The following is an 18,583-nucleotide window of genomic DNA, read 5'->3' on the forward strand; positions in this document are numbered from 1 at the left end:
CCTACAGACCTATCAAAAAAGGAACCATTTTATTTACTGTGGAAATGTTCTGTTCTCTTGTTTTCATTCTGGACATCAATTACTGAGTTACATCCCAGGGGAAGAGCTCCCTTTTCATTCAGGATCAAAAATCAGTACAGCTACTCAAACAAGTAAACTTTCAGGATGGCATTAGTGCCTTTCTAAATAAAAGAAAGTTCTTAGTGAGAGCAACAATGAGTTATTTCTGAAAACTTTTCACCTTTGATCTCTTTGCATGCCCACCACTCATTCCTTGGGCATGTTTCCTGCTACTGCATCCTTTCTTCCTGACACCTGCCAAATTCAAGATTAAAGTGCTGAAGAAACTAAAATCAACAAGCCCTGCTTTCCTTACTCTCTAATGAAACACGGATTGAACTTGCCAAAAACAATAGTCTGGAGTAATTTCCATTCATGGCAAATACCTATTGCATCTTCAGGAGGGAGCCTAATGTTGTCTGTATACAGATATTCCAGGAAGGCTCGGTAAACAGGGTAAGAAAATTCACTCATTTCTATAATTTCATCATCATTATTGAGTACGGAGCGGAAATGTTCACACCTACGAAATATGAACAAAGATTGTACATGGCAGAGTTAAGCTTGAAAGATGAGCTGCAGCAGCAAGAAGTTGGTAAAAAAATAAGTCAGTCTTACAGACTAAATACAAAAGCAGAACCTCTAGCTACATGATTTCTTGCTTTGAACATGTTCATTTCTTTAAGCCTTATAAGCCTGACACATATAATTCAGAATTTTATTCCTGTTGTTAATATTTTATGGCAGAATCCATTTCTACTTACAATATCTACAAGGATTATCCATTTGGTTTTGGTGCCATTTTTTAAAATACATTCTACATTAACAACAAATTTTATTACCTGTCTCGTAGCACATAAAGTTTACAATTAACTTAGACATTTCTGAGATTTGACCATGATTTCTCTAGCATTTCCCAATGAAGAGGGAAATTTATTATTTTAGATATCATTTATTCCAGTGTCAGAGTCCATACACAATTTAGTATTAATCATGACATTCAAGGATTAAATTACTGAAAGTGAAGACACTCTCACTTAGATCTTTCATCTTTTCCTTACAAGTCTGAACAATTTTGTGACAGATACAAAAAAGGACAAAGCACTGCCTTTGGTAGCTGTAATCTGCAACTTCCAGTCCACAGTAATTTACAATGCACTGTAACTTACTGTTCCCTAAAAAGCCTCCTAACATGCACATTGATTTCAAATTTTTTGTTGATAAAAATGAACATCTCCACTTCTGATAACTTCTCCTACAACAACCGCAATTTAATCATACTTCTTTGTACTACACTAATTTGTAACTCGCCCACATCTGAATTTTCTCTTCTTTTACTCAAATGTTCCTGTAAAAAGTAAGATGGTTTCCTTTTAATGTCTCTGAAACAAAACTACAACTTAAAGACAGTATCACTTAAATCCAAATGAAAAATTATTATTTAACTAATGACTTTTAAAAAAATCTTATCATTTTGGCAATTTTAATAAAATAATGGAACCTCTTGTCTAATTCATAAAGAAATAAAGTCATTATCTAGCTTCTGCCACATCTTTTACCACATTCAGGCACTGGAAGAGGCAGACAAAACCTCATTGTTCTGCTTCCCAGAGCCCCATGTTAAGTAGTGGTGACCATGCTATCCATCCAGCATAGATCAGACCTTGGGAATAGCCTGTGCCCCAATGGCACCACACAAAAGTCAGAGAGAAGGTGGTACACATTGATCCCTGAAAAATTAAGCAAATGAAAATAAAAACTGGTTAGCACACATCCTCCAGTCTGCAATTATCTTGGAGTGACTGATCCCTGGGAGTGTCTCTCTCGCTGGCACTATCCCTGAGCAGGCCCAGTGCAGACACATTCAGCTCTGGCTGGCTGAATGCAGGGCTGGTAAATCCCACCCCTGCACTGGGATGTCCCTGCTCCTGCCGGCAGCACTGGCCTTGGGCTGCTCTCACTGACATTCCAGGTGTGCCCTGACATTCCTCCACTGCTGCCAGCCAGTAACCACCAACAATGGGATGCAGTTCAAGAACAGGAATGGAACAAGATGGAAAGAAATCCTCATAAGCAGTGAAGAAATGACTAAACAATAAAAAGGAACTTTTAGCAGCACTGCTTTCATGACAATGCTCCAGGCCAAATGTTGCAAAACACCTTTTAAAATACTTTGATCCAATTGCACCATGAGAGTAAAGAAAATATTAATTTTAAAGACTGTGCCTGATGCTTTATTATTCCCTCACAGTATTTTGGTAACACCATATATGTAAATCCATTTTAGAATTAAACTGTTCCTTCACAGAATGCCGTATAATCTGAGAAAAATAGAGCAAGAAAAAGGAAATACAGGAAAGCTACATATAGGCTGATTATCAGGAAAACGAACCTCAGGAACCGTTGTCTCCTATCACAAAAGTTTCAGACCTTCTTGGTGTTTCTTGTGGGCAGCTCCTCAAAGCACTGACTCTTTCTTCTTCACAAAGCAGCCAACTGACTCCAGCTCCCTTCTCAACCAGCCACCCCACTTTTATAGCACTCTTCTTCTCATTGGTCACAGCTGTTCCTAATCTTTGATAATTGGCCCAGCTGCAACTCCTTAGGGGTGAGATTACTTTCTACACTATCTTTATATTCTTATATTCTATCCCCCTACAAGGAACATTTTGGGCATACACAAGATTTGGTGTGGTATCTGATGGAGAACACGTGGCATTCCAAATGAAGAGGGTGGACTACAGGCATGAATGTAATGAACAAGCAATGAAACCATAAAGGGAAGACAAAAGTAATTCAGGTAATCAGAGCAGTAAGATGATAGAAAAAAAAACCCAAACAACAAAACAAGGACAGGCAAGAATTAACAGGGAATTTTAATTTCACACAGTAATATACAAGAAATCACTAAGAGGACTCAGGAGCAAAAGTAGCAAGATGAAAGTGGTGATAAGCTGAGTGAGATAGCCAAGCATTTTGAGAAAAAAAATAGCAAAGAGAAAAAAATATTATAACAATGAGAAGGATGAAGCAGAAGCAGTTGACAAGGCAGAAGAGATCTAAAGCAGTGTCTCTAGAATATCACAGGAGAAACCACATTAGCAGTAACAAATTAATCTCTCTGCATGTTAATAACAATGAGATCATCCTGTAGATCTGCTTACGTAAAATCTCACCGTAAAGTGGTCTTAACTTGCAAAAAGTTGTAAAAACAGGAAAAAAAAAGCCAGCTTAAAAGTCAAACTCACGGGTTAGAATGTTTAAAACACATAGAACAAGACATCTGTCATAAAAGGAGGAAAGAGATCATCTGAATAGCACCTACAGAAGTTGCTGAAACAACTGAAGTGTTCTGTGGAAGGAAAGAGGGCCAAGAATAAACACAACCACTCAAATCATTCTGGTGGAGAAAGCCAAGCATATAAAGGAGGAAAAAACTGATTCTAACTACTGACAAGACAGCAGAAGGAAGTGAGCCTTTTCCTTGGCAGCAAAAGGTTATTGGAAATTGAGGTCAAGACCATTTAGGAGCACAAAGGAGGATAAATGTCAGGTGGAGGGAAGTGTAGGCAGGTAGTAGAGCAACATGTTTGATAATTACAAAGAGAGTAACAGTGAAGAACAGCAGATGAGTCCCTGACTTAGGGAAAAGGGAATTTATAAGAGTAAGACAAGAATTTTTTTGCAGTGATGACTCGGCACCGTGGGCCACACTGCACAGTTTAGTTTATACAATTGATACTGTTTGTTTCTTACCTAATTTTAAGAAGAACTTTATGAACATGAATGTATTTTCCATCCACTAGGAACTTCAGGTCTGCAGTTTCAGGGTTGTCAAATTCCTTCTTTAGTGACTGGGCAACTGTTAGATGGTCATCAGGCTCTAGAATAAATAAGGGACTTATATAAAGTAGTGAACAATACAAATATCTCCCACTACAACATTCTGGGTATCTGTCAGCAATTAACAGTCATAAGAAATACATCTCCTTAAAGCTAGCAAAACCCCCCAGCAGCCTACGTGTTCTGTCTGGGCCAGAAAAGCAAAGAAAGGACAGCTTTCTTCAGTCCTTTCTGGTTTCCTGCTCCAAGAAAATATCTCTATTAAAAAACCTCTGAAATCCATTCCTCTAACTCATCTATATAAGGCCAGAAAAAAAAAGTTTAATCTCAGAAGTTTACTGCTCCATATGATAGAAAATGCTATCAACCATTAGTGAGTAAATTATATAAAATTGAGTTATTAAAAATTAAAATATATACATAAAATTTATTTATAATATTTATTTATAATATTTATTAAATTAAATATATAAAATTTAGTTATTGTAAGAGCCTCAAAAGATCAATAAAAATCATAATAAAATTTTCTGAAATGCTTCCATAAGGAGGCATTATATTACAGCAAAAATGAATCTATTACAGAAACAACATATTGGTTGACAGTGAAACTGCCTAGGGCAATATCTCTAAAAGTAAATACCAACACTTACAAGTTTGTTCTAAAAGAGCAGCTTTCCCTAGACTTAATGGTGTTAGAAGCACAATGTGTCAAGGTGTGCATGGTCCTGTTGGTGTCATATGTCTGTATATGTCTGATATTTGCATTATAAAGTTACCAAACAGCTTTGAAAAGTCCTCCATTATCTGCATACAAATTTTTACCTACTGAACTGACCCAAATCTCCATCACACAGCCTCAGAAAACCATCTTCTTTAATACTAGTAAAAAAATCAACAACCCACTCTACCCCCAAATCTCATTCTGAACTGTGACAACATTTTGTCTTCTTACCATATAAATACATATTATGGGTTTAGACAGATCTTGTGGGTCAGTAATTATTTGTTCTCTACAGAAAATTACATAAATGCTAGGTCGTGTAACCTATCAAACTAGAAATTAGAATAGTATTCTGCTGGAAATGGAAAGACTTTCTCCACAAGCTCTAAAAAAGCTTAACACACACATACACTTTGATACTGTTACACTTTGTTTAGCACAGTCATTTTGCACTTCATTTAGAGAATGTCAGGTATACACAATTTGGGTAGGTAGATGTAAAATGGATGGGAGAAAGAAACCCAATATAGTGATGATAAAAAAGAGAAATATTTCTGAAACAATGATACAATAAAATACTTTGTTAGTTCTTATTCTGTACAATGTGTGGTTTATTTATTCTGACCTCTGATTCAAAGTTAACTGGCAATCCAGGTGTCTACCAAGACACATCTCCAGTTGACTTCTTACAGCCATCAGAGGAAAACTGAATATAGTGGGGTTCAGCTTTGAAACTCTTAGAGGGAAACCAGCTGCTTTTATTTGTTACAGCAGTGAAAGGGGAGCCTGAGGAAGGAAATGAAGAGGCAGTTCCAACTGACAAGGCACAAAGCCAAGAAAACTCCTCAGCAGCCAGTGCTAAGAATTGTATTCGAAATGTTAGAACTGCCACAAACATGGAGAGAATGGGAATGCCTGGGTGTGGAAGCACCACATTAAAAGGGACAGAGAAGGGCTGTAAGCATGGCAGATGTCCATGGCATACAGGTCAGCAGATGTAAGATGCCAGGACACAGCTGCCTGAGGATTCTCACCACGCATACATCAGATGACACACAGCAGTGAGTCAGTCCTGAGAGTTTGCCAGGGTGGGACAGGATGAAGAGGCCAGTCACCCTCAGCTCCTGGAGTGTGCAAAAAGGCACAACTGACACCAGCACAGTCACCTAACTAAAAACAACCCAGGAGACATGACAAGGGCCTGATAGCCACCATCCTTTTTCCTGTGTCATCACAAGGAACCCTGTTCAGTCCTCCTGAATAGTGCCAGGATGCTGGAGAGACTACTTGGCAAATATGAAAAAGTGCCTTTGAAAGTGAATCTGAAACTTGTTTTATTTAAAAGTAAAGCAATCTTTCCTCCTGTAAGGCTTTACCTTATGCTTTGGAACAACATTGCTAGACCATTGTAGCTCTATTTCCAAAGGGACCCTGAAGTCAGGGTCAAATAATCCCAACCCCCCCCCCCCAAAAAACCCACACAATAAACAAATTCACAAAGCCCCCAAGAACAACAACAAACAAAACCTCAAAACCCACAACAAGCCAAAACAAACACACAAAAACCCACCACAACAAACAAACAAACAAACCAACCAAAAAAACCCCAAAAAACCAAAACCAAACAAACCCAAGAAACCACAGATCTTAATGCTTTTCAAACATCTGAGATCCAGCAACTTCTCTCTTCAGAAGACCAGGTCATGATCACTTGTGATGAGACTGAGTGCTTGTGGCCAATTCAGAACACGGGAATTTGGATCCCTCAATTCTTAGTAGTCTACTTAAGGGCATCAAAGAAAGCTTCACAGCTCCTCAACTCTAATCTCCAAATTCAAACTCAGATTTTCCACCCAGAGCCACTAGACAGTCACACACAGAGGTGACACAAAAAACGCCTCCCCAAATCTGAGGCACTTCACCATAGAAATGAGCTCTCGGGATCTCTAGCTGGTCAGAGTGACCCCGAGATGCGTTAGAAAGTCTCTTTTCCCAGCCTGGAGGTTGAAGAAGGAGTCAGAGCTCTTCATTTCTCAGTCTCAAGGTTGTTTATTGTATCTTATCTATAAAATTCTTTCTCCTGGCCTGCTGAGGTCCCTTCAGCAGGCCAGTCAGAGGCACTCTGCCTCCCCCAGGGCAGTGTTATCTTTTTATACCAAAAACTATGTATACAATATTTACAATTGCTTTCAATTACTTACAATTACCTATCACCTACGTTAGACAGCGAGCTTCTACTCTAAACCAATCTAAAAGTGCCAACATCACAGCAGAAGATGGAGGCCAAGAAGAAGAAGGAGAAAGGCTGGACACGCCCAGATTCCTCCTCTTGTCCCTTGAACCCCCATTCTAAAAACCCCAAAAATCTATTTTTCACCCTGTGATAAATTCACTATCATTTTACTTAAACTGTCATGGCTTGCAATCCTTCATATAAGGTTGATAATTTTTTTTCCCAAGGGCTAAATCAAAGGCATAGGGGTCTTGGGCTCTGTGCCAAGGTCTCTGAGCTCCCTGGGCAGGGGCTTGAGCCCTCCAGGGCAGCCAGAGGAATTTCCTGGGTTTCGACAATGAGCCACATTAATAAAACAGACAATTGTCTAGCCCTGCCATCAGGCTTTAGCAATTTTTTACCATGCCATATTACCACTTACACATACATAACATGTCATTATGACTATGCTTCCCGGTGTAAGTTTTTTTTGAGCAACTATGTTTAGGCTTCAAACACATGCAACTGTTGTATGAGCTACCAGTTCTATTTGGAAGGTGTCAGAACAAAGAACGTTCCGGCTCACCTACGGAGAGCAGGCGCCACATGACGGCGGGGGTGGCGAAGCAGGCGAACACATCGTCGGTGCAGGCGAAGTGGGTGAGGTGCGGGAAGGTGACGGACTGGCCCCGGCACTGCCCCCACATGTACACCTGGCCGCTCTGCGTCTTGGCCGCCGACGTGTGCGCCGAGTGGCAGGCGGCGATCTCCACCACCCTGAATTCGCAAGCAAACAAAAGGAGAAAAGCAAGTCACTCTAAGAACAAAATGCAGTGAATCAGCTCACTGCCTCCTGTCCTTCTCTAGTGCAAGACATGCTTTTAAGCGTGCATGTAAGCAAGAATGCTTTCTGGTCACACACAGCAAAATTAAAAGGGCTGGCAGTGTTTCTGCAAACAGCGGGCACTCCAAGTTTCTCTTTGGGAAAGTATCTTGGGAGAGAGCAGCCAGAGTAGCAGCAGAGCCCTGTATCTGCTGCAGCACATACTCTGCTGACCCATCAGCTCTCTCAAGCAAAGCTATGATGAGTTTCAAGTCTCTGAATGTCCTTGGTGGTGCTGGGCAGTGAGGGGAGTAGCTGTATTAAGCTGTAGAGAACAAATACTTGGAGAAGATGAAGGAGGAAATAAAGATGCATTAAAAAATAATTGAAATTGCATTTTAGCTTATAATTGAAAGACAATGGAAGTCTTTTTTCTGTTTGCTTATTGGTAACAATTATAAACCAACAAGTTAAACATACTTCTTCTTACTCATGTAATTATTATAACTTATGTTTAAAGGACTTCCATTTTGAAAACTAAAATTTAGAACCAAACAGCACTTAAAGCTGTTTCTAAGTGTCCTTTAGCTAGGCTATGTCTCTAATCCCAAGACTGATTTAGGACTTCAAAACTCCCACTGTGTACAGCATTACACAATCCACTGTTTTGCAGTCTGAGCTACTGCTTGTTTACTTGTGTTCTCAGCTGCCTGGGGATAATGGCAGGGAAACAACTTGTTTAAAGCTGTATGCACAAATCTTGCAGGCTTTAGTGAGGCAGTATTTTCACTGACACCAAGAATTAACATTCTGACCAACAAAAGCCAAAGGTAGCACGCAACATTAAAACTTGTATTAAATTCTTATTGTAACATTTTAAAAGTGTCTGGGAAAAAAAAATCAATAACATTTGAAGCAAAACCACAAGTACACACATAGAAATAGCAATGCTCAAGATCAGGCCATGTCTCATCACCAGAGCAGAGATGCCACTTCCTCACAATGATGTACTCAGACACAGGGTTAAGAGGGACATCTCACTTTCCTTCTTACTCACAACAGGAGCCCAAAATTAGGATTTCTGATCATATATATACTTGGCTTTACAACAGAAACAACTGCCCCACTGTCTCTCAAGGACCTAGAGGAAAATATTTAACTTGCAAAAATTGAAGCTTTATTTTTAGGCCACAATACCAAGAAAGAACTCCTCCCTTTCTCTCTTTCCTGGATTATGGGCCAGATTTAATAGCAGAAATAACACAAATTGCAGATGTCCATCCTTCACTTTTTCTGAGTACACCTCTTGTCAAAAGTAGCATATTAAAATACAATTTATATTCACAGACAATAAAGCCTTTACTGTTGATTTCAAGCAATGAAACTACACCACTGAAGGGAAACTGCAATTAAGGTCTTTAAAGTATAGTGTGAGCCGAAGCAGAAAATAGCATATTCAGGCTCAGAATGTTCAGTTTCTCTTTCGCAGGGATGGTTATGGGACAGATTCAAGCATTTTCAGTGAAAATTCTCTTCACATTTAGCAGATGAACCATTGCAAAAAATTTTAGGCTCCTTCTCCCCTCCCCCCCAAAAAAAAAGATTAAAAATACCATCATTTTATGTAGTTCTTCTGTGAGTATGTCAACCAATGTCTGATTGCAAGACTGTAAGTATTACCTGTCCTTATCCACAATAACTGTTGTAGGGTAAGACTGGTTACTTTTATTCCCAGTACCTAACTGGCCATATGAATTGGCTCCCCAGGCATATATCTGACCTTCATCTGTCAGCACTAATGTATGTGCATAGCCACAGGCAACCTGTAAGGAATAATAAAAAGAAGAAAACCTCATTTTTATGCAATAGTAAGTTAATACAGATAGATACATCTTATGCTATAGGTTAATGCCATTGATTCTAGGCTAGTGTAAAAATTAAAAATACAGATAAGTTTATTAAAAATGGAAGGAAAGTAAATGAAGTGACTCTGGGGAAAAAATTTACCAATGAGAAACCCTGACAGCAAGAGCAGAGCAAAAAGAATAGCTAAAAACTGAGAAAGAAGGAAAGCTATATGACAAATTTGAACAATACACAGAAAAGTGAAGATTGTCTTGCAGTGACCTTGCTCCATGGACAACTGCTCCAATATGAATAGCTTCACCACTGGAAAAACAGCTAAGGTCTCCATGTCTGATCCTCTCATCCCTGACTGACAGCCACACAAAACTGCCCCCTCCCTGTGCCAGCTCTCGTGCTCAGAGGATCCTCTGCTGAGATAAGTCGCCATGCCTGGAAGTGTTCAAGGCCAGGTTTATTGGGGCTCTGACGAGCCCAGTCTAGTGGAAGGTGTCCATGCCCATGGCAGAGGATGGAACTGGATGGTTTTTAGGGTCCCTTTCAACCCAGGCCATTCTGTAATTCTCTGAACTTCCATTACTGGAAGAAAACTCTCACAGTACAGTCTGAGAACCACACAAGACAAGCAACAAGAACAATCAACCAGGAAAGAGAGGGAAGAGACAAAACTCTCCATTTTGATGGCAGCCCACAACTGTATCAACTCATAACTTCATGGATACTCCCTTGGTCCTGCTGAGCTGCCTCCTCACATCAGATTGTCCAAAAAATCCACTTCATATATGCAGCACATGCCCCACATACAGATGCACAGTGGCAAAATTACCAGCAGCAGTCCTGCTCTGCAGGAGTTTGTGTAACTTACAGACAGCTCCAAAAAACCAATTCACATTGTTCATAACTAGCTCACCTATCTTTATATGATCTGCAAAGACACACCATAAACACATATACTCCACTGACATCCATGAAGCATGTGATGTACTTTAAGTGAAATAAACCATCAAGTTATTTACTGAGTGGAGATCTACAACATGGTATTAATCGGTATCAAGTAAAGGAAGTGGATGGAAACAGAATCTAATCCAAACTTGCTGGAGCATTCACTCTCTAAATAGAAGAATAAGTACAGGGGAACATAATACTCACTTTATTATGTTATTATCCAACAGTAGTTGCTACCAGTAAAGCTACTGTCTACATCCTAGGCGCTGAATATAAAATGATGTCATTAAATAAGTTTCTTTTAAAATACTTAAAAAATTCATAGCTTTCCTGAGTAAACACAATAAATAGGATCCAAAGTCCAAAATGGTCTTGCAAATTTTCACTAGTTACAAAACCAATGTTTTCTAACAGTTCATATCATTTTCCTGTCAGTGTCCTCTATTTTGCATGAATCACTTAAAAACTTCCAGAATCAGTCCTGCAGTAACTTTAAATATGTCTTATTATACAAACGAAGTTATCAGTTTGCTAGTTACACTGGTGGCAGCCCCACTACTTGGTAAAGGGCAATAATCTCCAAAGGTCAAGACCAACTGTGGAATCATACCGAATGTTAGCCAAATGCAGTGGGAGGCAATTTATTCAGATTCCAAACACCAGTAAGTCACTGTGGCTGGAGTGCATTCTGAAATGAAATTCAGTCCACAAGACAGACAAAATGCTAAACTGCAGCATTTTTCCAGAAAAAAAAAGGCAGAGGTTAATGAAGAATGGAATATCCTAGAAAGACTCTGTTGCTTACTAAAATAACAGCAATGTTTTTTAATTAATTTTAACAGGAAAAAAAGAAAACAGAACAAACAATTTTAACAGTCTAGTCCTCTAAGTAAAATCCTGACCTCACTGAAGTCAATGGCAAAATTTCCACGAAACTCCACTGGGTTACAGTTTCTCCCCTGTTGGGAGAGGTCCACTTTAGGACATGTGTTTTATTCTGATGCCACTTTTTAAACAAAGGACTGTCTCCTTCAAAGGCAGCATATGCTGTCTACAGGAGTCTTGCAGAGGCTCCTGGAGGGTTTGAGGTAGAGCAGCACAGACATACCCGCTGCACACGAATGCCCTGCAGGGCTGCGATCCGGCACGGCGTGGGCTGGTTGCCACTGCTGCCCAGTCCCAGCTGGCCATTCCCATTGTACCCCCAGACATAGACCTTGAAACAGAGACAGGGACTGTTAGCTGCTTGCTACTATTCACTTCTTTTTGTTGTTTTAGGTAAACACAAACATATTCACACATATACCTTCCTATATAAACACATATATATACACACATTTTTCTTTAAAATGCCAGTTACAAACTCATCTAGAATTCTTCCACATTCATGCTCTTTAGGAGTTAGATTATGTAGGACTATAATACTTTAACAGGAAGAACAGAAAATCAGTGACTCATATGGCTGCTTGCCAGCACAGAGTAAATCCAGCACAATACTTCCCTTCTTCAAAGAGCTGATTTCTCATTCCAAAATCTTCTAACAGAAAACATACTAGAACAATTATAAAATGGAAGCTGTGCACAACAGTTTGAGTAGGCAGCTTCATGACAAACATAAGAAAAAGGGAAAACACTGAGCTCTGATAATTTCAGTGACATTATGTTTTACTGCAGTCAATACCTACTTAGTTCTAAACACAAGTGTTTGGAGAAATAGGGCTAGCAAGATGTATACTGCCCAACGCCATCAGCTCATATGAACAAAATCTAGAACTCTACAACCTCCTTGTATCTTTGCAAAAAGGATAAAAAAGTATGAGAGAGATTCAAGAGGTACCCCAGTACAAAAAATATAAGCAATGTACTTTTGTTCTCTTAAGATATGTGAATATGAGCACTGAAAATTAAAATATCATTCAGTGATTATTCTCACATTCACTGACTACTCCCCCATACAATACTTCAGATTCTAGTATAGACAATAATTTATTTGTCTATGAATGCTAAAGACAGCAGTGGTATAATAACAAAGGTTGTTATGAGCAGTATAAGCAGCTAGACTCAAGGGAGTTTGCAAAGGTAAACTTCTTTTCTGAATAATAGCTCATTAATACTGGGTTTGAAATTATCTACATGCCAAGTTATTACATGAAGTAAAACTCAGTCCAAATAGTTATGTGAAGTTTCTTACCTCTCCATTTTCCACCACAGCCATAGAGCACATCTGCCCACAAGCTATATTAACAACTATTTTATTTTGTAGGCAGCTGGTAACTCTTCGAGGAATTGGTTGATTTGCTGTTGAACCAGATCCAACCTGGCCCGAGTTATTATAACCCCATGTGTATACCTGTTGCAAAAGAATTGTCATCAAAGATGGCTTTATAATATACAGTTCAAAGTACACATTCAAGAGAGGAAAAAGCAGTATGAATAAAAAATTTCTTTTTTTATGTGAAAGTGGATGTATTGTTTTACAGACCTAGGAAGACACACAGGTCACAAGTGAACTGTTTCTAACAAAAATATGCCAATCTAAGCATTTATATATTCCATTCTTTTATGTTCCTCCGTTTGAAGGTAAGAGGAAACACAATGGCTGCAGTTAATGCAGGAAGAATCCATTGCTACTTTTCCAGAACCCAAACTAGAATATCTAAGTGGCACAAATGCCACCTCAAGGTAAATTCCAGGAAACTTTTTACTTTGGCAGGTAAAATTCCTTACAGTGAATATGACTTACATTAACATCAGCTTTAATGCCACTAAGCATTTAGAGTATAGCATAGGAAGGAACTGGCTGCATAATTTGTTATTACAACCAGAAGTGGCACAAAATCAATGTTCTGCACACACTTCAAAACAGCTACACCCTCACAAGTTTCAATTTTTTTGAAACATTTGTGTTACATCAGCACTGCCAGGATTGGAGGAAGCAAGGTCTAAATCTAGAGGTGCAGTGTTTGCTGTTTCTCACATATGTGAGTTTCATTAAGAGAAAACAGACAGACACTGGATCCCACTCTACTCACCTCTCCATCAGAGGTTAACACCATGGAGTGGTGAGAGCCACAGGCAACCTCAATGACTTTCTTGTTCACCAAGTTAGTAGAGACTTGACAGGGAATGAAGCCATGATTTGTTGTACCATTGCCCAGCTGACTGTAAGCATTATGACCCCACGTATACACCTCTCCTTCTACAAGAAAAATGTGAAGAGCTGGTTGAAAAATCTCTACTTTTCCAATGAGCACACAACACAAAATCACTAACTAAAAAGTCGAAGTCAGTAACAATATGCACACTTGAGTGTATAAATACATATATGACCTATGGGGCTGTTCAGCCCATGAACATACCAATGCTACCAGACTCACATAGTGTTGACCACAAATCCAAATTGATAGTATCAGTATAATCATAGCAAAGAAAAACATACTGCTGCAAGAAAAGGGATGGTGTAATATAGAAAAGGATGAAATGACACTCAGAGTCCCTATTTCAATTTCTATGTTACTGACAAAGAATCAAATTTCTTGTCTGTGCCCTGGCACGGTTTCCCATTTTGGAAAATTCAAAAAATAAGCTTTCATTCCCTTACAATATGCATATTCCCTAAGGAGGATTCCCTCGGAACTACAAAGGCAAAATACGATACACTAAACCAATACTTCTCTACAATAACTGGTTAAATCTAATTACTTTATCCTATCAAAAGTGAACAACCCTTTCCTCAGTTCACCAACATGTGAATACAAATTTCAATAAACATGTGGCACAGAAACATACAGCAATGTGGCAATGACAATAATTAACAGAATTAAGAATTGTGTAACATATAACAGCCCTCTAAAAGGTAAGTTAAAAAAGCTGTGCTGAAGAAAAGCTATTAATGCAAATGGAGTTATGAGTAAAAATCATCAAGGATCAGTTCTTGACCAGCTCTTTGGCAGTACTTCATCATCAGGTAAAGGAGTGTGTCAGTGGGATCTGCCAGTAACAAAGCTCAGAGGAATACAGATGCATACATTAAAAAGCATGCAGAATGGTCTGCTATGAAGACTGGAGGAAATGATAGAACACAACTGAATGTAAAAGAACACATTTACAATATAATTTCACCTACTTTTAGTCATAATCTAGAATACTGAAAAACTTTTCCTCTCATTAACAGAGACAGATAAGTGTGAATATCATCAATTAGGCTCTACCAGAACCTCACTAGGAACACAATATTAATAATTTTTCCTCAAATGTAATGTACTTAATGATGAACATAAAAGCCACTATCACAATGTGGATAATAAGAGTGTCAGTGCCGGAAGCATGAAGGCTGGAAAGCAACATAATGGGTCTTTAAAGCACATCCAGAATTAGGTACTGGAGGGAAAAGATGCATTTTAGCTGAAGGACAGTGTTGGCACAAGAACACAGGGGCATAATGTAGCCACTAATGCATTTCAAGAGCTATCAGAAGTTTTGAACTTAACTGAGAAGTGAAAGAAAAAACCCTTCCAAAAGTAGTAACAAGATCGAAGCAGGGCTTGAAAAACTCCTGAAAATAACAAGCTGGCTGACATGTCATATTTGCCAACTGAAATACTTTTGACTTAACAGCCCAGAATACTCAACTCTCTCTCTTATGTTACCAGCCCAGACCTTTCACACCTGCTGGATGAATTTAAGTGGACTCTCTGAAGAAGCAATATTCAGATCATACTTCACCTTCTGTAGCAAGAACAACATGAGGGCCACTTCCATAACTCAGGCAGGCTATCTTCTTGCCACACAGAGAATCTAACCTTCTTGGTTCTATAGTGCTCTGCATGTCACCTGTTCCCAAACAGCCACTGCAGTTCATGCCAAGCACAAAAACCTGTTATAAAAGAATCACAGACTCATAACACAGGTTGCAAAAGAAAGCCTCCTCCAAAGGTCAACTAGCTCACCCCTGCGCTCACCAAAGATCTAAATAGAAGAGTTGACTCAAGGCCATGTTCAAAAGATTCTTGTACATGTCCAAGGAAAACAAATCTCACAACTGCTTCAGGATTGAACCCCTCTTATAGCATTTTTTTCCTAGCACTGAATCAGAAAATGCCATCTTACAGTTTGTATCCACTGCCTGTCATCCTGTCACTATGCATTTGCAGCAAATGTCTAACTCCATCTTCTCTTTGTTCTATGATTGTGGTAAGAAGCGTTTAATTTAAACCAGAAATGTTTCTGTAGCAAATAAAACAATCAGACATTTTTGCATGCAACTTTGACTAGGTGTACTATTATACTACTGTCCTTCAGAATAACTTGATGCATAACTGATTAAACATGTCACATTCATACACACTCTTGGACAATTACCTCATGATTTTCAGTTGCATACAACACTTCATTACCAGCACTGCCAAATACACAGGCTTGACGAATTAACTTGATCTCTTCTGGGGAGCAGAGAGAAAAAATCGGCCATTTCCCAACATCCAGCATCTTCAGGGCTGACAAGAGTGTTGCCTCCAAGGCCTGGTATTACAAAAAATGCTATCAAATATCTGCACAGAAAAAATATATGCCTTTGCATAGCAAAAAATTAGATAAACACCACCATCTCCTTTCTCAGCCACAAACCAGTATATTAATTCTACAATACTTGAAAGGAAGGACATTAAATAAACATATAAAATATATCATGATCCAGAAATAAAGGATCAACATTAATGGAGAAAAGTACCATGTAGGAGGTTAAAAGTTGAGGTCATATATTCACTATATTCATGCAACATAAGTGCTGTCTTACAGAATTCAATATACATTGAATTCTGTAAGACAGCATCCCAATATAAAGTGTAAAGTGTATATTCAAAATTTGAAATCTGTGTATTTTCCCTTGATGCTAAAATTGCTGTTAAAAAAAGAAACCATAAAAGAACTCTGCCTGAGAATACACTTATCTTTGAGAAATATGTATATTCGTTTTCATGTATGTATTTTTTCTATCTCCAAATTATACAAAGATGTGAATAAATTCTAGTTTGGAGTCTGAAGCATGTTATATCACCCATAAGAATATTGCTTTTGCAATTAGTATCACTGAAAAAATATACACAGGAATATACATAACATTGGAAAATCAAAACCAACACACTAAATTAATCCTAAATTAAATTCTTTAGACAAATACCAGCTAATCACACATTTCTTTATTATTTACTTCAGAGGAGGGGAAAGAAGGATTGGCCATCTTCACAGGAAAAAAAGTTGTGGTTTTGATCACACCAGTTCTTTCCCCATCTCCTTGCAGCAAATAACTGACCAACTGCAGCCAAATTTGCAAGTGAAAGGGAAGTAAGATTCTGCTGACACAATCAGCTTGGCAGCAGGCAGCTGGACAAACAGACATTATGTTATGAAATAAGTCAGTGAGCAAGTAGGTCCAAGCTAATCCTAGCAGACGCTGTTCCCTGTGACACGTAGCAGGGTTATCAGGGATGAAGGACCAGAATCCATATGGAATCAGTCTTTGTTCATCTGCTGCTTGCAGAATAATTTCTTCTATGTCAAGAGGTTACCATTCATTCTACAGAGAATTTTAGGCCCTACTATGATATGATAATAAATACTGAAAGCATCTCAGACTATTCTTCCAACTGCATCAACAAAACTGCATCCCACTTTTGCTCAAGACTGAAGAAGCCTGAAATTCAAAAGGATAGTCAGGGTGTCCTTCAATTTTACAGATTCCTTTACTGGAATAACATATTGGTTTCTTTATAATGTGGGCTCTAAATTCCAAGCGCTCAGTGGGTCAGAACCCATTCATCTTATAAAGAAAAGTAGGTTTTTTCTGTAACCTTGTTCTACAAAGCACTCATGTCGTGCCCTCATAATTAACAGGTTAAAAAAAAACCAAACTGTAGCATTTCTTAACGCTAAAATAATACACTGAAAGAAAAAACTCCCCAACTACTCCTATAAAAAGCACCCAAGGAAATACTTATGATACTGATTAAAAAAAAAAAAAGAAAGAACCAAAACTTTGTCAGACAAAAAAAATCCATAATCTAAATCCTGTCTCTGGAATTATTAGTTACACTCAGTAAGAGATATTCTTCCACTTTTTAAGACTTTCTCCCCCTCACACAGTTCCACATTATATTTTGTTTCAAAAATATGAAAATCAGCTTTAACTCTTAGCCCACCAATATTTATATCCCGTAAGTGATCAGTTCCCTCATTATATTGCATGAAGTCATGAAATGCAGATTTAGACACGAATCTCAGATGTTATATGAACATATTGTTCTTCTAATATTTTGTGGATGACTTAAGCAGGATTTCTTTAGTTAGTATCATTTCTTCTAACCATAGCTTATGTTTTCTGTCTACCTTGAAAAGTACTTGCATACATTAAGCTACAGCTAAATGGAACCTTTTGAGCAGAGCAGTACAGAATTCCCAATACAAATCAACACTCTGACCTTGGCACTGACTCCTTGAGGAGGAGGTTCATCCTCCATATGGATTTGTGCTTGTGTCCTCCTGCAGAGAGAGAGAGCTGTGCTTAAAATCATCATATCATATTGCTGAAACAATGCTTTCTGAAACCATGCACACTTAATATTAAGCCAGAACTATCTTCTTCTGCGGGGTAAGAAAACAAGAAATGCAAAGCTCTCAGCTTTGCTTTTACATACAACTATACAATGATCAGTTAGGCAGACTCTCCTCTTCTGTAGTCTTACCTAAAATATTAATTCTTGGACAAAACATCTTTTTAAAACAAATAGGAAAATTAATCAGATTGTGATTGGAAAGAAAGATGTTTTATGAGCACCATACTCCAATGTCTTTTCATTGCAGTAGAAATAAATTGAGAACCTTCCTGACATAATGCTTTCAGACATTTCTTTCAGCAAAGAAAAAGCACACTGCTCAGAGAATTCAATTTCTGGCTTAAGCCTTCAAATTTACTTATTCCAGTTCCATTCTGAAACCAATGCTAGAAAAACATTTGAGTCTTTTCAGGTTTACTGAGAGCTGCTAAAGAATTCATTCTGCTTCAGAAAATATTGTCAGCCCCGTAAATTACCTGTATCATTTCTATGACGTACATTATCAA

The 18,583-nt window shown here is 38.3% G+C and overlaps 1 protein-coding gene across 1 annotated transcript in view; it reads right to left on the bottom strand.

Annotated features, from left to right (window-relative positions):
• LOC102043121 (RCC1 and BTB domain-containing protein 2) overlaps positions 1-18,078 on the bottom strand; it is a 25,248-nt gene extending 7,170 nt beyond the window's left edge. The window contains exons 1-10 of the mRNA XM_005420774.3: positions 17,943-18,078; positions 15,829-15,987; positions 15,193-15,343; positions 13,500-13,666; positions 12,659-12,817; positions 11,576-11,683; positions 9,340-9,482; positions 7,423-7,613; positions 3,817-3,943; positions 447-583 (exon numbers count right to left, since the gene is read on the bottom strand). Of these exons, the coding sequence (XP_005420831.2) occupies positions 447-583; positions 3,817-3,943; positions 7,423-7,613; positions 9,340-9,482; positions 11,576-11,683; positions 12,659-12,817; positions 13,500-13,666; positions 15,193-15,343; positions 15,829-15,987; positions 17,943-18,038 (1,438 nt within the window). The 5' untranslated portion in view covers positions 18,039-18,078. The remainder of the gene's footprint in view (positions 1-446; positions 584-3,816; positions 3,944-7,422; positions 7,614-9,339; positions 9,483-11,575; positions 11,684-12,658; positions 12,818-13,499; positions 13,667-15,192; positions 15,344-15,828; positions 15,988-17,942) is intronic.
• Positions 18,079-18,583: the final 505 nt, after the last annotated feature.

Source organism: Geospiza fortis, unplaced genomic scaffold (genome assembly GCF_000277835.1).
Source record: "Geospiza fortis unplaced genomic scaffold, GeoFor_1.0 scaffold194, whole genome shotgun sequence".
NCBI lineage: Eukaryota > Metazoa > Chordata > Aves > Passeriformes > Thraupidae > Geospiza > Geospiza fortis.